This window comes from Rhinopithecus roxellana, chromosome 17 (assembly GCF_007565055.1).
Source record: "Rhinopithecus roxellana isolate Shanxi Qingling chromosome 17, ASM756505v1, whole genome shotgun sequence".
In the NCBI taxonomy this organism is placed as follows: domain Eukaryota; kingdom Metazoa; phylum Chordata; class Mammalia; order Primates; family Cercopithecidae; genus Rhinopithecus; species Rhinopithecus roxellana.
Window position 1 is genome coordinate 813,066 of NC_044565.1, and position 22,035 is coordinate 835,100.

At 44.6% G+C, this 22,035-nt stretch overlaps 1 protein-coding gene across 4 annotated transcripts in view; it reads left to right on the forward strand.

The window, feature by feature from the left end:
• Window positions 1-22,035, forward strand: part of MAPKBP1 (mitogen-activated protein kinase binding protein 1) — a 54,809-nt gene continuing 32,774 nt past the window's right edge. For 2 of the 4 annotated variants that reach the window (XM_030920576.1, XM_030920577.1), the window contains exons 1-2: window positions 1-1,953; window positions 2,508-2,730. In XM_030920576.1, coding sequence (XP_030776436.1) covers window positions 2,617-2,730 — 114 coding nt within the window. In that variant the 5' untranslated portion in view covers window positions 1-1,953; window positions 2,508-2,616. The remainder of the gene's footprint in view (window positions 1,954-2,507; window positions 2,731-22,035) is intronic. The other 2 variants (XM_010369060.2, XM_030920578.1) reach the window with 1 other exon arrangement.

Sequence of the window (22,035 nt, forward strand, 5' to 3'; positions counted from 1 at the left end):
TGGCCTAAGACAGAAAGTACCCAGGTTTCCGACTTAAGAAATCCTCATTACACTGCTTTCAGTTGTTTTTCATGAAAGAAATGACCAATGATACTTTGTAAACCGTTTACCTGGCCATAAGTGATGAGGTGAGAAAACCGTTAGTGGACACCAGAATGATCTGGAGAGGATTAGGGATGGCTCTTTGGGACATTTTTACTCTAGTTTCATGGGTGGAGATGGCAGCTGCTGTGGTCTGCAGCATGTGAGTAAAGACACCAGGTGGCACCATTTATTAGCTTTTACTCCCATGGAGAGGTTGCATCATGTAACTAGCAAGAGGTTGAGGGAACCAAGTATCTCTTGCCTATTGTAGCTAATGGTTCTTGCCTTCCTCCTCCAGACTTGGGAAATAAATTTGAAAATCGTATTTTATGTTTCATAATATTTGCAGTGCATGGTTGAAGGGAAGAAGGCCACATGCTATTGCCAGTTGGTCTTCTAGGAGATGACATCCATCATCTCCATGTCAACTTGTGAGCTTTACAAATCTCATTTTTAGTATGTGGCTACAGTATACAAAAGCACATATGTGCTTTGCCACTTGGCTGTACAAGGCTCACCATTTGTACACAAGCAATGAGTTTACGGGTTCTTCCCTCTTGCTATCACATGTCTTCTCCACAGGGCTTGAAAAGATCTGGGTAGGGTGAGACAGATACACCAGTGTAGTATTCCCTTGGGTCCCTTGTCTTTGGCTTAGGCTTTTTCATAAGGTATACTAATTTCTTAGAGGTTCTTCCCTCTTGCAGACACATGTCATCTCCACAGGGATTCAAAAGATCTGGATAGGGTGAGACGGACACACTAGTGTACTATTCCCTTGGGGCCCAAGTCTCTGGGTTAGGCTTTTTCATAATTTCTTATGGTAGTAAGTGGAGAATACAGAGGAAATACATATTTCATGTAACATTTCCGTGTATTCCCTCTGCCTCCCCCGACATGAGTTAGAAAAACTACCCCTCGATCTAGTATCAGCAAGCTCGACAGTGACCTCAGCAAGGAACAGCCCTAGAGAAAAGGATTCACAAGTAAATGGAACGAGGAAAGATGTGGAGCAACGAAGTGCTGGTCAGCTTTAGCTGAGGAAGCACAATGGGACGTCGGAGGCTAAAGAAACCATGAAACCTGCAGTATTATTAACATAGCATATTCACTTGTCTTCTCTTGCCCCCGCACGCCCAAAGCTCTGTTCAAGGCCACCCTTTCCCCTTTCATAATGACCAATCAGGTTGCCCAGTGCAAAAACACTATTCTTAGCTATTAAATTGCGTTATTCAGTATAATCCTTTCCACGTTGAGTCTACGTGCCGGACTGGCTGCGAGCAGAAACTACTTCAGGCGCTTTAAATCTCAACACTTGTGGTCGCTGGGAGCAGAGCTCCTACTGTAGCTCAGTCTTGTAATTCTGAGCTATGAGTTTCAGCTACGGTCCCTCGGGCCTATCAAATGGCAACGTTAACACCCTGGAGGCGTGGTTATCGTCTTGGGGCTCTGGTAAGTGCAGTTACATGGGGGACCAGGCCTGATAATACCATAAAAGGCTTGGTTCTCTCAATTCTGAAGCCATGTTCTGTTGACCTTCCTCTAAAAGCGGTAGCCGCAATTGTGCGGATTTCGTGGTTCTCTAGTCCCAAGCCGTCTGCTTCCTGGGCCCTTTCATTGGTTCCGTCCCCGTAAATCTTGCTCGTCCACTCTGGAAGCGCTCTCCTGACTACAGGCCGCGCCCCTCGCATCGGCTCCGCCCACCTGGCGCGCAGCTTGGCCCAGGCGGTAGTTCGCGTTTTGAGCCGATCGTGCCACCGTAGCTCCTGCTGCTGCTTCTACCACTGCCGCTACAGCGGCGGAGCTGAAATTGCCGAGCGCGATGCCCGAGGGCGCTGTGAGCGGGGTGGCCCTCGCTCGCCGAGGCTGGTGAGGCTGGCCCGAACGGGGGCGCTGACGAGTAGCAGGGGCCTCAGAGGCGGGTGAAAGATAAAGGTCCAGAGCCGCTGTGGAGGGCGGAGAGCGAGCTCTGGAGGATAGGGAGTGGGGGAGGGAGGCTCCCGTGGCAGAACGAGTTGTGGGCTGCGGCGAGCCCCGCCGCGCCGAGTCCCCGCCGGCGCTAGCGCAGGTGTCCAGGCCTGCGGAAATCCCTGGTGTTCTCGGCGGCCTCCTCCGTTGGACTCTACAGTTGCCATGGGAATAGTTGGGCATTAACGGGAACCAGATCGTCCAGGAGACCAACTAGGGCCCATCCCATCCATCTCGCCAGTTAAACGCCTCTGGCGGGCGTGGGCCTGGCATTTCTTAGTGGCTTAGGATTTCCCCCCTTTTTCGCCAGCCTTTCCTTCCGACGTTGTAAGAAACTGTGCAGGGCTAGAAGGTGGGGATGAGGGAAATGGTGAGAGCAATACCCAGAGGTAAAAACTGCAGACTTCGCTAGGCAGAAGGTAAGACACTGTTATACTTGGCTTCTGCCATCTCAGGTCAGTGAGAGGGCATATTGGGAAGCCCTGTGGAGTGGGAAGACAGTGCCGCTGTTGAGACAAGACCCAGTACTGTGCCGGGGACTGTCCCAAGGGGTTTCTCGTCATAATGGCTGTGGAAGGGTCAACCATTACCAGCCGAATCAAGAATCTATTGAGATCTCCATCCATCAAACTGCGCAGGAATAAGGCAGGAAACCGACGAGAGGACCTCAGCTCCAAGGTGAGTCCTGTTGGGAGCCACCTCTTTCCAAACCCACCCTCTCCTGCTCCATGTTCCTCGTTAACCTTCCTGTTTCTTGGGAAAGATAACTAGAAGCTCTTGTTTACTCTAAAGGATCACATGTGATCTGTGCAGGCAATGATTTGGATTTAGGTTGAAGGAAAAAGCAGCAGGGGTGGGCATGCTGAGATTCATCCATGAGAAGAGGTGAATACTAGGAAGGCCGCCTGGGTTCAGTTGAGGCCTCACTATACACTAAGCATGTGCTTGGGAAGCCAGTTGATATGCTGTGACTCAGTTTCCCTTGGGAGAGACAGTAGGAACACATACCTTGTGAAGGGCTAAGGTGTGACTAATGTAGCTGCAGGTGTTAATGTAACAGCTGGGGTTATGTAATACTATAGTGGCAGAAAGAAATATGCTAAAACACCTAGTCAGAGTTACTGGCTTGGTAATTGCTCTTGCCTAGGGTCAAAACAAATTTTTTTTGGCCCTTCAAGAGGCTAACTGGAGCATCTTGGTTTCTTAGGAATGATAACATGCAAGAAGCCAGATATCTGTCAGCAAAAAGTTCTGGATGGCCCTTGAGCATTGCTTATCTCATTCACTATATGCCAAGAGCCACATCCCACTCAGCTGCAGATGATCCTCAGAGGCAAAGTTCCTTTCCATCCCTTCACTTGTCTGGGTTTTGGTCCTTATGCTTTCTTCAACTAAATAAACCCCACAACTTTGGGAACCCAGAAGTAGACTACATTTGTTTAATCACTTGAGACCAGGGCTTTATTCCCACAGGATCAGATCAGATTTTGTGTCTTATTAGTAGCCTGTAAACACAATAGCCTTGTGAGGTACAAGGTTGTTATTGGGAGAGGCATTTGAGACCACAGCATTGTATTGCTTTGCCTGTATCTCTTCAGTGATGAGTAAATCCCATGAGGAATGATTTAGAATGCCACTGTACAACTGGCAGGGTTCTGGGAGGACTTAGTTCAGCTCTGTATTCATTAGCAGAGCCTGGAGTAGATTTGGTAAGAAGGTGAACAACTTTCCTGTATATTTCAGCAGAAGTTGTGTTGAATCACAGTTTGCTACAGGGTTTTGTGATCGATGGACATTGTGACCCGTCCAAGGTCTCTTATTCATCATTGTTTCTATTCTCCTGAGGCAGGCAAATAAGCCTGAAATGTAGAAATTGTTTTAGATATGACTCTGTTCGTTCTTAATACTGCAAGTGCTCTTATTCTTGGCTGGTAACTTGGCAGTGACCAGCACTGTTAGAACAATCTTCTCAAATATTTGGCCTCTTTTTCTGGCCAGGAATGGTGTATGTAGTAGAAATGTATAATAAGAGTTTAGCCTTCATTGTTAATTCTTACTGTAATTTTGGTCTGGAATCCAGAAAGTATGTTGCCATTCTTTAAGACTTCCAATATCACCCATTATTAATGCATTTAACAAGTGTTTATTGAGTGCCTATTAAGTGTGCAATCAGTGATGGGTAAAACATTACCCTTGCCATCAAAGGGCTTATGGCTAGTCAGACATGTAAACAATTAAAACACAGTGTGGTTAAGTGCTGCTCTAGAAGTATGTGTACGTTGTTAATGGAAGCACAGGGGAGGCGACCTAAGTCAGTTCAGAGGAATTAGGAAAGGCCTCACAGGCTGGTCATGGTGGCTCACCCCTGTAATCCCAGCACTTTGGGAGGCCAAGGCAGGTGGATCACTAGGTCAGGAGTTCGAGACCAGCATGGTTAAGATGGTGAAACCTGGTCTCTACTAAAAATACAAAAATTAGCCAGGCGTGGTGGTGCACGCCTGTAATCCCAGCTACTTGGGAGGCTGAGGCAGGAGAATTGCTCGAACCCGGGAGGCCGAGGTTGCAGTGAGCTGAGATCCCGCCAGTGCACTCTAGCCTGGGTAACAGAGCAAAACTCTATCTCAAAAAAAAAAAGAAAGAAAGAAAGAAAGGCTTCACAGAGGAAAGGATGCTTGAACTGTGAGTCCTAAGGCAGGTAGAGAAGAGCTCTCCAGGAAAACAGTGGAAAAGGGGCATCCCTGGCAAGACCATTTACCCATTCCCTGTTTAAAATAGGAATTCAGTGCTTCAGACTGCTTTAGATGGCTTTGTCTGTCCTGAAGCTGTGTATGAAATACTTAGCTGAAGTTGAATGACCCTTGAATGGTCTGGCAGCAAAATGGTGCATATCTTTAGCACCCAAGAGGCGTAGCTGTCTTTGTGTGCCCAGGATCCTAGAGATGCCAGACTCCCCACACTCCTTAGTTAAAGATCTCTACCTAAGATTATTCTAAAAGCCTGCCTTGTGATTACTCTAGTGTATTAAGCTCTGTGAACCAGGCGTATTAAGCTCTGTGAGTTGCTCTAATATGTGGTGGCTGTGGGTAATCATGATAAAAGGAAATTTGTGATTCATGGATAGCTAATTCTCAAATAAAATTTGAAGACAGAAAGGCACATGCCCCTTTTGGGGGGCAAAGAAGGAAGTGTCAGAAAACCTTTATGCAGCTCTTACATCAGATTGCCTCCTGCTTTGAATTATACTATTGTTTCTAAAGTAGCCTTCTCCTTTACACCAAATTCTACACTTATTTTTAGGTCCAATTCTGTATTTATCAGAGCCACAGGGTTTTTTGTGACTAGCCCCCGACCTTGAAACCAATATCTTATTGTTGTTTTATGTATGTCTTCATTTCCTAAGGATTGGGGTCATGTTCTCTATTTCCTTTACATCACACCGTTTAGGACAGTGTAAAATAGGTAGTAAGTACTAAAAAAAAAAAATGAGAATAATTTAAAGATGTCAAATATAGTGTGGGATAAACTTGGACATCTAGGTGAATAAAATAATCAGGAGGAATTTATGACCTCTTTAGAAATCAAAACTAGGATTAATAAAAAGGTGACAAAGAAGTAGAGATGCAGCCTAATTAGGTGTGAAGGACATAAGAGAGAAGAAGTCCACGTATGCAGAAAGCAGTGCTCTAGTAAAGGGTTCTTAATTCAGGAGAAACCTAGTTAAAAAATATGGCTAAACGCTGGTGTGAGAGAGCCAGTGGAGGTGGAGATTTAAGTTACAGCAAAGAAAGTAGATGAGTGCTGAGATTTTCATTAAGCTTTTTCGAAGGGAGGGAAGTCTCTTCAGTGGAGTACATTGGAAAAGACTGATTTAAAGTTTTATATTAAATCAGCTTAGTCTTGGTGAAGTGTGACTTGACGCTATCAGTAAATACCCAAGTTCAGATCCTGTAGACTTGTCAATTCCTGCCTTTCATCTCTAAGTTGGGGTGTGTTTTCCTTAAGAGGTAAATGTGTGTGATCTTGGTAGCTAACCCTCCTCCTCTTAAAAGTTTCTGAAAGATTTTTATGTGGAGGGAGCTGGGCTTGTTTTCAAGGACAACGGACAGAAATGGACCGAAGCCCAGCAGGCAAGATTTAAGTTAGGGTTACAAAAGGATTGTCTGCGCTGGCGGGTTGCTAGATTTTTAAAAAGTAACCAAAGGAGGTATTGAGATCTTCTTGCTTAAGAGCCATTAATCTGATCTAGGTTATATTATTCCTTCTGGAAACAATGGGTAAGATGACTTTCTTCTAGTTGTGTTTTTTTAATTGTAAATCTAATTCTTCTTTCTCTATTTTTGTCTCCAAGTTTTTTTTCCTGTATAGTTGTGTAGTGGTACTTCGAGCTTGAGCCACCACGCCCAGCCAGTTATTTTTGTTTTTTCGTAGAGACAGAGTCTCACTCTGTTGCCCAGGCTGGTCTCGAACTCCAGGCCTCAAGGGATCCTCCTGCCGCAACCTCTCAAAGTGCTGGGATTACAGGCATGAACCACCATGCCCAGCTCCTGCCTTACTTTAGCGGTGCTCGCCTCTGTGCCAGGCTCCAGGGAACACGCTCTGAGCTCTCCACATAGAATAGATGACTAAGAGTGGATGTCGCTGTGGCCAGCAGCGATGCCCCTCACCACCCTTTGTGAATGACCTTGGTCAAGCTCTTGCTGAATTTTCTCTCTCAGGTCTCTTGAAATAAGGCTTGTGAAGTGTCTTGAGATCCTCACAACAGGTGGTATACAATGAAAAATGTCAGTGTTCTCCTAGTTTTGTTTCTTTGATCTCCATTTCATTCCTCCTTCCGGTGCCTGCAGCTGCCCTCAGCCTTCAAAGTGATTCTCGTTGGAGAGAGAGGATGCTTCTCTCCCTGGACCCAATACCTCTTCCTTTACTGTCTAAAAATAGCCCAGCCTCTTCAGGCTCGGAGTTGTCTTTCGAAACCTCCTCTCACCTACTTGGCCTCACTCATTTCAGAGTGGAACAGCACTGCTGCTTTCCAAGTTTTTCTCTCTTTCAGTTTGCAATTTAGGGCAGGTTCCCCTCTTGGATTTGAGTCAATGTCTTATTTCCTGCTGGTATTTTGAATGTCTTCCATTTGTCACCTGTGTATTTTCATTTCTTGACTAATGAAAAAACAGGTGGAAATGAGGCTTTGGCCTGACCTCTGTAACCTCCGCACCAACCCCCTGATCTGAAGTTGGGCTTGATGCTGTTATCACTGACCCTTTGTTTGGAGAAAACAGTCCAGGGCTTGAAATTGGGGCTATGTTTATTCAAACTAAGCTTCTATGAGCACATGGTCTGCCCCACTCATCCTCAGAGTATCTGTTGGTTTTACTTCATGTTCAGACTGCAGTGTTGTTAAAGAAATAAAGCTACAGTGTTTTCAGAAGGATTCTTTATATTATACTTCACATTCCCACTGTTCCAGTGGAACAGCCTCTCCTCTGGGCTCCATTGTTTAATGCAAGATAAAGCCAGGTTTTCTGGCAGCTTCCTTTTCATAGCAATTCTCAGTAGAGGTATAGAATGAGACCTGCCCACCTTCTTGGGTGTTTATTACCCCATTTGTGGATTTTACTTTAACTTCTGTTACCTTTAAAAAAAAAAAAAAAAAAAAAAAAAAAGTTTGGTGAGGAAGGCAAGAAATAGAAGTGAGTATGACAGCCAGACTGGGTAGTGTGGATTTTTAGCGTTGGTATTTTTGAATGTCCAGATTTTCCAAATCCTTCCTTCCTTTCAACAGTTAGAGCAGCAGGTCCAGTGCTTCTTCACTGTTCACATTATTTTCCTCTGGTTTTGAAGGATACTTAACAGAGGAATGAATTTACAGTATGGATAGCTCCTTCTAGATTTCTAGGGAGTAAATTCCCCCCTCTCATTTTATCACAATGTTTGCAATGCTTTCTTTTTTTTCCCCCCTTTTTTCTTTTTTTGAGACAGAGTCTCACTCTGTCACCTAGGCTGAAGTGCAGTGGTGTGATCTCAGCTCACTGCAACCTCCACCTCCCAGGTTCAAGTGATTCTTTTGCTTCAGCCTCCCAAGTAGCTGGGATTACAGGCATGTGCCACCATGCCCGGCTACTTTTTGTATATTTGGTAGAGACAGGGTTTCAACATGTTGGCCAGGCTGGTCTCGAACTCCTGACCTCAAGTGATCTGCCCACCTTAGTCTCCAAAAGTATGCAATGCTTTTTTTGGTTGCTTCCCTATTCTGTAAAACAATCCTGTGTTTTTTGTTTTTTGTTTTGTTTTTTTTTTTTTTTTTGCTGGGATTTTAAAGTTTGTATGCCTTATCTCTCCCCCTCAAACTGAAATGAAGCTAAAGATATTTTCCTTTCCTTGGTATGCTGGGCATGGTGGTGCACACCTATAGCCCCAGCATCTTAGGAGGCTGAGGCAGGACAATCGCTTGAGCCCAGGAGTTTGAGGCTGCAGTGAGCTATGATGGCACCTCTGTATTCCAGCCTGGGCAACAGAGTGAGACCCTGTCTTAAAAACAAGCAAAAAACTCTCTGCCCCTCTGTTTATAATTGATATTTTAATTTACTTGAAGATCTTAGAACAGCCCTTTCTGAAACCATATGACTGATTTTTTTTTTTTCCCGCTTTGCCAAATGTTCTTTTGGAGAAATCCTGAGAAGAGAGTTTCTTTGGTGGTTCAGGATTTGAGCGTTGCTCCTTATTCATCACAGTTCTGATCAGCCTTTGAGACCCATCTTCCTTTAGTGGCTCTTCTGGTCCTTTCTTCATAAGTTTGGCTGATGCTGTTACAGGTGCTAGCACTTAAGAAAACAAGACTTTAGAAAATTATGAAATACAGGCCGGGCGCGGTGGCTCACGCCTGTAATCCCAGCACTTTGGGAGGCCGAGGCGGGCAGATCACGAGGTCAGGAGATCAAGACCATCCTGGCTAACACGGTGAAACCCCGTCTCTACTAAAACTAAAAAAATTTAGCCGGGCGTGGTGGTGGGTGCGTGTAGTCCCAGCTACTCGGGAGGCTGAGGCAGGAGAACAGCGTGAACCTGGGAGGCGGAGCCTGCAGTGAGCCGAGATCTCGCCACTGCACTCCAGCCTGGGAGACAGCGAGGCTCCATCTTAAGAAAATATATATATATGAAATACAGCAGACATTAAGAGAGTGTACAGATATAATATTGTATTAAAAATAATGATAAATGATTCCCCTGTGTAACCACAGCCCAAATGAAAAAATAGAACAATGGTAAGGTATTGGCAGTTTCTGAGGGATGTGATGCGAATGGTGTCATCAGGGTGGGTGAGGATGTACTAGGCCTGTGCTAAGCATTTTACATATACTATCTTGTTCGAGTTTTACAGAACTCTACCATAGATAGTATTACCACCCCATTTTGTAGTTAAGAAAATGAATGATAAGAGAGGTCAGGTGAGTAGCCGGTAGTTACACAGCCAGTGAGTGGCTAAGCAAGAATTCAGTAGAGGCTTTCTGAATACCAGGGCCCACACTTAATCTTTATTCTGCATTCCTCCCAAGGAGCCTTCATGTGCACAGCATGGTGCTGACTGAAGAAGTATGCCTAGTATTGCCATAGCCAAGGGGCACATCCTGCACTCAGCTTAGAAAAAGGGACAGTTCCCAAAGAGGGGGAAAAAAAAAACAGCTCTCTCTCCAACATTCCTTATAAATGTCAATTTAATGCATTTCTCAGACTATTATTTTAGATCCATCACTCAGTAACCCTTGTCCATCTATATCCTTACTCCTCTTCCCACCTACAGCTCCAGATTTCCTGAACTGTTGTTCCTGCTTGTTCTTGTTAGAAACTGTGCAACCTTGGTTCTGTGGGTATGTGAATGTCAAGTTGGCAGGGTGCAGCTGCGTGATTCCTGATGACCAGAAGCCACAAGCAGTTGCTGCATCTCTCTTGGGGTTGGTTGGGGAGTGAAGGGCAGACCCACGGATGCCTTGGTTGTTTTTGTGTGTGGGTATCACGGGGCTTCAGAATTGTGCTCTTGGTTGGCTGATTGATTTTGTAGCTCATGCTCTTGACTAGTTTCAGTGCTCCTTCAGGTCTCTCCCTCTTTTCCTCTGAATTCCACCTCTTTGTTATCTCTGTTAGCATACAGCTGACCTTGTTTTTGAAGCTGTGGAGAGTAGCTGGTGGAAATACCTCTTTCAGTTGGGAAAAAAACGGACTTAAAATGTCCCAGGTCCAGGCTGACCTGGATGATGACATTTGGTTGATGAGTTAATTTGAACATAAGCGGAAATGAGGTCACTTGCATGCCTGACTCCATGTGGCCATGCTGGCTCCAGGTTGCAAAGTTCTTCGAGCAAGTGCCTTGTCTTGCCTAATCTCGAATGTCTATTCTTTTTATTTCTTCTCTCAAATAGGCACTGTGATAACATTATAGGTGCAAAAGTATGAGGTCTAAAGGCCTCCGCTTCCCTGCACTCCCTCAGTTTGTCCTGAGCAGAGGGAGCCCCAAGCCACATGGATTGGATGGAGAAGAGCCCATAGGCAGTTTGCAGTTGTGGGGCATAGCTGGGAGCATGCTTAGAAACTCTGATTCTTGCACCTGTATGCTACTGCTTTGGAGAAAAGCAAGCAGCTGTTTGTCAGGACTAAACTTGTAACATGCAGGCCTGCCTCCATTACCATGACATTCATTGGCTGGCTTCTGTTTGAGAGGGCACAGTGTCTTTGTATGCCATGATTGTTTTCATATGATATAATAACCTGCTGCTGACTTTTCTCAACATGTCCTTTCTGCTTATGATGCTCTTTCTCCAGGCTGCTTTGGGTTCTCTTGTGAGGCCTCTACAGTTGCTTTCACTGAGATACTGCCTCATAACAAACCTGGAATGGGCTAGTGAACAGAGCTTCTCAAGAGTTAATATGAGCTGGATGCAGAGGCTTGGGCCTGTAACCCCAGCTACTCTGGAGGCTAAGAGGCTAAGGTGGGAGGATTGCTTGAGGCCAGGAGTTCAAAACTGGCCTGGGCAACATAGCAAGATCCCATCTCTAGAAACTTTTTTAAAAAATTAGCTGGGCTGGGCGTGGTGGCTCACTCCTGTAATCCCAGCACTTTGGGAGACCGAGGCTGGTGGATCACGAGGTCAAGAGATCTAGACCATCCTGGCCAACATAGTGAAACGCCATCTCTACTAAAAATACAAAAATTAGCCGGGCGTGGTGGCGCACACCTGTAGTCCCAGCTACTCGGGAGGCTGAGGCAGGAGAATTGCTTGAATCCGCGAGGTGGAGGTTGCAGTGAGCCAAGATCGCGCCACTGCACTCCAGCCTGGCAATAGAGCAAGACTCCGTCTCAAAAAAAGAAAAAAAAAAAAGTAGCTGGGACTTTGGGAGGCCAAGGCGGGCAGATCACTGGAGTCCCGGAGTTCAAGACCAGCCTGGGCAACACAGTGAAACCATGTCTGCAAAAAAAAAAAAAAAAAAAAAAATTAGCTGGGCATGGTGGTGCATGACTGTAGTCCCAGCTACTTAGGAGGCCCTAGGTGGGAGAATTGCTTGAGGCTAGGAGTTCTAGGTCACAATGAGCTATAGACTCCTTCCCAGGGCCATTGTGAGATTTAAATGAGATTTAATGAATTTGAAAGCACATTGTAAGTTTTAAATAACTTTATAGCTATAAGGGGTTGCTAATACTATCAGTATCTGAGGTATCTAGAATACCAAGGAATTTTCTTCTAATTTGTTAGCAATATTTTATTCCTTCAAGTTTCCATTTGTGAGAGGTCCTTTTTTGTAGGCTTAACCTATTCTGTTTCAACATTTTTAATCAGCCTTTCTGCATGGGTTTTTATTGTGAACTATCTTCAGTACCTTTTTCTTGCCAGTATTCTAACGTGTATCAACAATACTGACCAAAAGGAAGGCTTAGCAGAAGTTCTTTTTCATACTAACTTCTGTGTAATTTATTTCAGGACTATGACTATGATTTTGGGGGGAAATTTTTAAAAAATATCAAACCAGTGAACTCCAGGAGTAGAGGGGAGTCCTGATTTTTTCTTTATCTGTTTAGAAACCACCGGGGTGATGAGCATGATTTTTAACAGGAAAAGCTTCTCTAGGTATAGAAATAACTTTTTTTCTTTTGGGTCTAATCTATATTGACAAATAATTTGAGAAATGAATTAGCCTTTTGTCAGACTGAGAATTTACACGCCAAGTGAAAATGTGTTAGTTTTGTAACTCGTTATTTAAGTTTCTAATGTTGTGACCAGAGTTAAATAATCTATTAAAAATTCTTTTTTCCTTAAAAAAATAAAGATACATAAAGATGTGAAGATACAGGTGCAATCATACCCTTACACTGTTGGTGAAAACGTACATTAATCCAACTTTCTTAGAGGACAATTTGGTAATACCTGTTAGAAAAATTTGCACATTCATACCTTTTGATTCAGCAGTTATAATTCTGGCATCTTATTCTGTGCAAACACACATACTGCACAAAGGTGTATGTAATTGAATTTTTTGGTATTATTCATAAGAGTGAAATTTTGAAGTAATCCAGGTACCTATGAGTAGGGGATTGGTGTACATCAATAAGATGAAATTCCTTGTACCCACCAGAAAGAATGAGGTTAATCTGTATGTACTAATATGGAAGAGTATACAAGATAATCTTAAGTGGGGGAAAAAAGCAAATTGTATAATACTTTTTTATGTTAATGATTATTTATATTTTTGTTAAAACATATATGTGTTAGTATGTACATATTAAAAAGTGAGGCTATCAATACCAAACTTGTTAATATTGGTTATCTCAGGGAGGGATAGTAGATTATGATGGACTTTCACTGTCTACATTATATATTTCTGTAATGTTCAAATTTTTCACAAAGAGCCTGCATTATTTTTGTAAGTAGAAAAAAATAAAGATGGAAGTCTCTCCAATTTAAACATGTGTATTTCATATGTAAATCTAAGATGTTTAAAATTTAAAATCTGTATGCTCATTTTATTAAAGCAGTTATGCACAAGTGCTATTGAAAAATATGTCTGGTGTAATAAGCTTTTTTTGTTTTTTAAAGAAGTAATAGGACATAAAAATATTTTCTTGAAGATTAATGATTAGCTTATTAAATTTGAGACAATGCATTTCCTTTTCTTTTTGAGATTGAGTCTTGCTCTGTCACCCAGGCTGGAGTGCAATGGCGGTATCTCAGTTCACTGCAACCTCTGCCTCCCAGGTTCAAGCGATTCTCCTGCCTCAGCCTCCTGAGTAGCTGGGACTACAGGCGTAATCCTGACCTCAAGTGATATATCTGCCTAGGCCTCCCAAAGTAGATTTTTTTTTCCTGTTGGGATTACAGATGTGAGCTACCGTACCCAACCAGTTTCTAATATCTTCAAAAATATTTCCTCATTTAGCTTTGATAAATAAAATATTTTTTGATACTTTTTGAAGTACATGTGCTTTCTGAAAAGATTTGATACAACTAATATAGAAAAGCATAAAGAAGAAGAAAAAGTATCTATAATTCCAACACCCAGAGATAACACTGTTCTGATTATCAAGGGCATGTAAAGCTCTTTTTGAGCAACATGGTCACTTTTATTTTATTTATTTTTTTGGGGGGTGGGCAGGGATGGAGTCTCGCTCTGTCGCCCAGGCAGTGGTGTGATCTCGGCTCACTGCAACCTCTGTCTCCCAACTTCAAGCAATTCTCCTGCCTCAGCCTCCCAAGTAGCTGGAACTACAGGCACGTGCCACCATGCCCAGCTAATTTTTACATTTTTAGTAGAGATGGGGCTTCACCATGTTGGCCAGGCTGGTCTTGAATTCCTGACCTCGTGATCCACCCGCCTCAGCCTCCCAAAATGCTGGGATTACAGGCATGAATCACCATGCCTGGCCGCGAACACATTCTTTAATTATAACTTAAGTCAGATTTGTGAAGAGCCATACTATGCATGTCTTTACTAAAGTCAGGGATAAGAGTGTTCTGTTTGTAATCATGTATGGCACATGGATTATGTTATTCAGGCCTTCCTCTGTCTTTCTGGAAAGGCATCAGAATCTTACTTTCTACTGCAGCTTCTAGGGCCGGCATTGATACATAGCTGGAGAATTCCCTAGGAGGTAAAAGAACTTAGTAAGATTAACCAAAGAGTAGTCATAAAGATTTTAAGTTTTTTATTTAATTTATTATTAATTTTTTTTTTTTCCCCTGGAATGGAGTCCTGCTCTGTCACCCAGGCTGGAGTGTAGTGGCACTATCACGGCTCACTGCAACCTCTGCCTCCCAGGTTCAAGCAATTCTTCTGCCTCAGCCTCCTAAGTAACTGGGATTACAGGCACATGCCACCATGCCTGGCTAATTTTTGTATTCTTATTAGGATGGGGTTTCACCATGTTGGCCAGGCTTGTCTTGAACTCTTGACCTCATGACCCACCTGCCTCGGCCTCCCAGAATGCTGGGATTACAGGTGTGAGCCACCATGCCCGGCCAAGATTTTAAGTTTTTTAAAAATGTTTTTGAGTATTTAAAAGATTGATTCAACAAATATATATTAAACACTGTGCCCTGTGCTATAAGCATATAGTTGTGTGAGATACAACCTCTGCCCTCCGGGAGTGTATAGACTGGTAGGAGAAATCCATAAAGAATAGAAGTTCTTTACAAGGTTCCAAGCAGTGCATGCCATGTGAATGATGCAAATTAAGTGCTGCTAGAAGAGTACTGAGGAGGAAGGAATCATTTCTGGCCAGGCGATCACAGAAAGAATCAGAGGGGATGTGACATTTGAGCTGGTCTTCGAAGGAAAGGTAGGATTTCAGTATAGGGTAGTGGAAGGGAAGGTTAGAAGAAGCATATGAGCTGTAAACGAGGCTCCTTTCCAGAAAAATGAATAGTCCAGATTGACAAAGGCACATGATTCATATAGGTGAGTAGTAGGAAATAGAATTATGAGAAGGGCAGGGCTTATTGATGCTAGGCTGAAACGTTTATGTTTTATTTAGTTGACAGGAAGGAGTGACTGAAAAAGTTTTTGGGCAGGGGAGAAACATGGATCAAAGCTATGCTGTGGAAAAATTACATTGATGGGTTGGAGGAGGGGAGGAAAGAGTCTATAGTAAGGAAATTGATTACAAACCCATTGCTATATCCAGGAATGTGTTGAAGGCCTACACTGGGGTGTTGGCATGAAGTGAACATTTTGTAGAGAATAGGTTGAGGAAACCTTCCTTCCCTGGAGAGTTTCATGGCATAAGTTGTGTGACTGTAGGGGCACTGAGAGCCCTCCACACTCCCCTTTTTGTTCCGGGAGACACATTCACTTTGTACACTTAGTCCAGAGAAGGAACAGTTAATATTCTCCCTGGTTACAAAATAGAAAAGCAAGAGTTGAAGAAAATTCAGGTGTGTGGAGTTGGTATGTATGAGGAGGGATTAGATCCTTTTGATGACCAGATTTTTAGCTCATAAAGCTTTGCTTGTGGTTCTGGTTTTGCTGTAGTATTGTAGAAAGGACTGACTTTAGAGGGAAAAAAAAATCTAACAACCCCCACCCCCACCCCAATTCTGCATGCTTACATTGAGATAACTCCTTTTCTTGCCTTTCTGATAACTGTGGAAGAGAAAGGGCAGAAGGGCTGTACCAGGCACTGTAAAAGCTGTTAAATCTGCTCTCTGGACTTGGGCACGTGCTGATGACTGTACTATTAATATAACTAACTGGGCCTTTTAGCTAGAGTCTCTTCATTCCCTCTCCCTCTAGTCTGACGCCTTCCTTACCTCTTCCACCATCTGCATCGAAATCAGCTTCTCCTGCTTCTGACCCTGCAATGCCAATTGCCTTGGAAGTGGGTGTCTGCTGTCTATATTTGGCTATAGCATAGGCTGGACATGGGCAAGCTCTGACCACATGGGATACTCTGGCATTAGGAAGACCCTCCCTCTTTCTTGCAACCGTCTCAGTGAGGAGAGGTCAGAACCCATTTTTTAGACCCATTTTAGCTACTGATAAGTTCTGCTAAATTTTTTTGTTAATGTTAAAGATAGCATGAAAGGTCTCTATTGTCTATCTTGTGACCCTCTGCCTTCTGTCTTGGCTCTCAGACCTGTCTCTGATGCCTGCACAAAGACATAGTGACTTCCCTTTGTGCTGTTTCAGAAACTGTAGCATTCTGGTGGTGCTAAAGAATTTGAACTCTCTCCTCAAAGCACCACAGTTTCTGGAACCAGACAGCCCCAGGTCTAAATCCTGGTTCTTCCACTCACTACTTACCTCTTTCATCTGTAAAATGGAGATACTAGTCCTTCATGAAGTTGTCAAGAGTATTAAATGAGATGATCTGTCTGAAGTGCTTAGAACAGTTATTGGCACAAAGTATACATTCAGTAAATGGCAGCTGTAGATCATCTCTCTGCCCCAGACCTTTTGTACCTCTGGTGTGTTCTTGTAAAAAAATACTTGGAACACTGGGACTAACCCAAGAGAGGCTAAAATTTGGAAATAAAAGGGCAAATGCCTTAATTTAGTAGTTCCCAGTCTGATAGCAATCATTAGAACCACCTGGAGAGCTTTAATATGCATATTCTTAAACCCTACTCCTTATCTTTTCATTCAGAATCTTGCAGTCAGGGGAAGTGGATTGGGTGGGGATAGAGTAGGGACTGCTACATAAAAAAACCTTAAGTTCTTTGGGTACTTTGTTGACTGGCCAGGTTTGGGAACTTTTGTTCCAGTCTCCTTGTCCCCAGGGGCTGTGGCTAGAGGCTTTGTCAGGTTACCCTTTCCAAGCAGTGGCAAATGCACCTTCCTTAGAAACTAAGGCTGTTTTAATCTTAGTCTGGAAAATCTACTCAGCTCCAACTAATTCTAAACTGTTAAGCAGGATACCCTTTTTTTGTTTGTTTGTCACATTGGAAGTTACTTGTTTCTGGGAGTCTTTGTGGTATAGATGGAACTCTGAATCAGCCAAACTGGGTAGAGACCAGGAGCAGAGACTAGATCCAAGGTCTGCTCTTTTCTTCGATTGGTCATTGTGCCCCTGCCTACCTCTGACCAGGTGGCACTTTGAACTTTGAAGGAACAGGAATGAGTTACCCTGAGCATGATACCTGCCCTTCCTCCCCACTCCCAGGTCCACGGTCACTGGGTCTCTGCCCTGCTGTCTAAGTCTCTGCACAAAGCCTCCTGGCCTTGGCTTCTTCTGTGGCTTTTGCATAAGTGGCAGTTCTCAGAATCTGGTAGAGAATCTGCTTTGTGAGATTAGTGTGTGGGCAAGAGACAAATATAGTTCTTAACCTGCAGGAAGGGAGGGGAAGGCGAAGAGAGCTCTGCCTTGGACAGGTCTCTGACATGCTTGTTTATAGAAATAGCAAGTCCATGGTTTGGCTGGAATGACTTACAACTCAGGCATTTATAACTTGAATTGAGTGGGATTGAGAATTGGGGGAAGGGAAAAGGGGGAAGAAAGTAGCTGGTGGCAACAAAACATAGCAACAAAAACAGATCGTTTTCCTCACAGTTGGCTGGGGTTTCCTTGCCAGTTTGAGGTCAGCCAAATCCTAGGGGACCCTGGCCTTCTGTGACTCTGGCCCCTTAGTTCTCTATCTCAAGGGAGCAGCCACTCTCGTGCCATTGCAGACTCCCCGCAGTGGTCCCTGACACTAAAAGGGAAAGCATTTCCTGCCAACTTCTGCTGTGGGTCCAAGCAGGAAGCCCTTCCTAATAGTGCCACTGTCTTGGCTCCACTTGGACTCGCTTCCTTTGGCTAGTGCCTGTCCTCTAGCTCATGGACATATCTGATCAGATCCAGGGACTTGAGAGAGAACAGAAAAGCTTCGAAGGCCCTGCCCAGTGTCTAGGATTGTGTGTTTATGGCTCTGAGACCACTTGAGACCCTATACTGTGACACCTCTGTTGAGGACGGCTCTGGACTCTGGAGAGTTCTGTCCTTGCCTCCTTCATTTCTTTCAATGCTCACTATTAATCACCCCTCCCTTCTGGGAGCTCTCCACTTCACTGGCTTCCTGGTTCTCCTCCAGCCTTTCTCACTGCCTGTACCTCATCCTCTCCATGCTCTAAAAATAGGTGTTCCCTGAGATTGGGAGTTCGAGACAAGCCTGACCAACATGGAGAAACCCCGTCTCTACTAAAAATACAAAATTAGCCGGGTGTGGTGGCGCATGCCTGTAATCCCAGCTACTCAGGAGGCTGAGGCAGGAGAATCACCTGAACCCGGGAGGCAGAGGTTGCTGTCAGCCGAGATCATGCCATTGCAGTCTAGCCTGGGCAACAAGAGTAAAACTCCCTCTCAAAAAAAAAAAAAAAAAAAAGACCGCAATCTACAGGCTGGAAACTACTGTTCTATCTAGTATGAATGAGCAGTCCTGTCTCTTGCCTGTACACCACCTGTTTTTTCCATCTACTTTAATGAGAGCCAGAAGAGCACTTAAACACGTGGCTTTATTCTTTCTTTCTCTCCTGGGAATAGGCTAGTATGAAGTTACCCGTTTATCTTATTAAAGTGATGATTTTGCTGGCCCTCTTTCTCTCGGGAGGATACGATAGTGCTCTGCCTAGTTCCTACTGGGAGTGGTGGGTATTCAAGCCTTCCCTCGCATTATACTTGTAGTAATTCTGCCTCTAGTAGCCTTGCTTCGGGGAAAGATGACACCTCTGTCAGGTTGGTATACGCTTTCTTCCATCTCAACATTATCCACCTGCCAAAGCAAAAGCTGGGTCACAGCTTGGGCATTCTCCCTGCTTCGAGGCTGCATTCTGGGTATGGAGGAGCTCACTGTAGAGAACCAGCTGGGTCCTCTCTTCTTCCTTCTGAGTTTCCACTTGTGCACGAAGCAGTGTTCCTAGAGCTGTAGATTGACGGGTCAGGGGGCCAGCTGCCTGCAGCAGTTGTGTCCCAAGTCACTGCCCAGACACAGCTGCCTGGACTGGTGTGTCTCTTGGGCTGTATTTCATTGGCATTTGGGCCTTGAAGGTTTGGAGCTGAAGTTCCCGTCAGAACTTTGGACTGCATCCCAGACTTTATGGACAGTTATTTTCTCACAGGGCCTCTTTCCTACCTCACTTTCTTCAAGTGATCCTTGAGGCCAGAACTCTCTCACGTGTGGGCTTGCTTCCTCATGTGGAAAGATGCTGTAGTATTTAGAGGGTAGGTCATTGGTTCTCAGAGTGTGGTCTGAGAAGCCTGGAGTCCCCAAAACCCCTTTAGAGGGTCCATGATGTCCTGTTTCCAACTACATATCCACATGAGGCTAGGTTTTCTTCACATACTTCCACCAGATAATGTCAGAACAGATTGAATGCAGATGCAGATATGAGAACCCAACTCCCTTCTGTTAAGCCAGATATGAAAATGATTTACAAAAATGTAAAACAGTGCCATTCTTCTCACTATTTTTGTTTTGGAAAATAAAGTTATCTTTAATAAGAATGTTAATATGTGGGCCGGGCGCAGTGGCTCTCGCCTGTAATCCCAGCACTTTGGGAGGTGGAGGCGGGTGGATCATGAGGTCAGGAGATTGAGACCATCCTGGCTAACATGGTGAAACCCCGTCTCTACTAAAAATACAAAAAATTAGCCGGATGTGGTGGCGGCGCCTGTAGTCCCAGCTACTCGGGAGGCTGAGGCAGGAGAATGGCGTGAACCTGGAAGGTGGAGCTTGCGGTGAGCCGAGATCGCGCCTCTACACTCCAGCCTGGGTGACAGAGTGAGACTCCATCTCAAAAAAAAAAAAAAAGAAAAAGAATGTTAATATGTAATGGGTTTATTGTTATTTCTAAATGAATTAGTAAATATTTTTAATGTTTCCGATTGTGATTTCAAATATAGTAAATATTGATAGATATAACCTGCATAAACAGTAGCTCTCTGTTGTCCTTGATCAGCTCTAAGACTGTGAGGAGGTCCCCAGACCAAAAAGTTTTAAGAATCTCTGGGCTAGGTCCTGCTTGATAACAAACCGCCTCAGAAATCCCCCTGGCTTAAGCAACAGTTTATTTCTTGCTCATGCTACGTATTCAGTGAAGGTCAGCATGGGGACCTCAGGCCAAGGGGCCCATCTCATTGCCTGCTGCCATGCTTAGCAGTCAGAAAGAGGTACGCACAATGGTTCTGTGACAGGTCAAAGAATTATACAAATATGTCGCTGCCTAAGGACAGACATGAGAAACTTAAATAAAAACGCAGATTTTTGGCCAGGCGCAGTGGCTCACTCCCGTAATCAGCACTTTGGGAGGCCAAGGTGGGTGGATTGCTTGAGGTCAGGAGTTTACGACCAGCCTGGGCAATATGGTGAAACCTCATCTCCCCACTAAAAATACAAAAATTAGACAAACAGGGTGGCGGGCGCCTGTAATCCTAGCTACTGCAGAGGCTGAGGCAGGAGAATCGCTTGAACCCTGGAGGCGGAGATTGCAGTGAGCTGAGATCACCCCACTGCACTCCAGCCTGGGTAACAGAGCAAGACTTGTCTCAAAACAACAACTACAACAAACCAGATTTTTGAGTTCTTCATACCCTTTCCCTCCACATTGCCAGGTCAGTGAGTGTTAACGAAATGACTTGAGGCTAGAGAGAGAAGTGGGGATGTGAGTTATAGAAGGATGTCACTTATAAGGTCCTAAGCCCCACAGCACATGTTCCATTGTATTTTTTCTCTCTTTTTAATATTTGCTCTGCAATATTTAAGACATACAATAAAGACATGGAATAATAAGCAATTATGTGCCTACCATCAGCTTATGAAACAAAATGTTACCTGTACCTTTCTGCTTGTCCTCGGCTCGTCATAGCCTTTCTGTCACAGCCAGTTTTAGATACTTTGTGAACAATAGTTTATTGGCCTGAAATACCCCGGTTTTCCTGGGCTTTCACTGTTTCTGAAGCCTCTGCAAGGCGTTCATTTATTCCTTAAATATGTGTCAAGTGCCCATTGTGTACCAAAGACTGTTTAAAGTGCTGGGAATACATACACGGGGGACAGCAACCTAGGTCCTGTCCTCAAGGAGTTCACATTCTGATGGGACAGACAGGCAGTAAGCACATGGACAGAAATATAATCAGTGTTGGGTTGCTACCTGCCTCTGTGAGCTATGAAGAAAAATAAGGCTGGGTGGCCGGGCGTGATGGCTCATGCCTGTGATCCCAGCACTTTGGGAGGCCAAGGCAGGCAGATCACTTGAGGTCAGGAGTTTGAGACCAGCCTGGTCAATATGGTGAAACCCTGTCTCTACCAAAAATACAAAAACTAGCCGGACATGATGGCAGACACCTGTAATCCCAGCTGCCCAGGAGACTGAGGCAGGATAATCGCTTTAACCTGGAAGGCAGAGGTTGCAGTGAGCTGAGATCGCACCACTGCACTCCAGCCTGGGTGACAAGGGTGAAACCTTGTTTCAAAAAAAAAGAAAAAGAAAAAATAAGGCTGGGGCCGGGCGCGGTGGCTCCCCCCTGTAATCCCAGCACTTTGGGAGGCCAAGTCGGGCGGATCACGAAGTCAGGAGATCAAGACCACGGTGAAACCCTGTCTCTACTAAAAATACAAAAAATTAGCCAGGCGCTGTGGCGGGTGCCTGTAGTCCCAGCGACTCGGGAGGCTGAGGCAGGAGAATGGCATGAACCCAGGGGGTGGAGCTTGCAGTGAGCCGAGATCCGGCCACTGCACTCCAGCCTGGGCGACAGAGCGAGACTCCGTCTCAAAAAGAAAAAATAAAGCTGGGTAAGTTGGGTATAAGATTACGGCAGTAGGTGGGTGCGGTGCCTCACACCTGTAATGTCAGCACTTTGGGAGGCCAACACCGGTGGATCACGAGGTCAGGAGTTCCAGACCATCCTGGCGAACACTGTGAAACCCCCGTCTCTACTAAAAATACAAGAAAAATTAGCTGGGCGTGGTGGCGGGCGCCTATAGTTCCAGCTACTGAGGAGGCTGAGGCAGGAGAATGGCGTGAACCTGGGGGGCG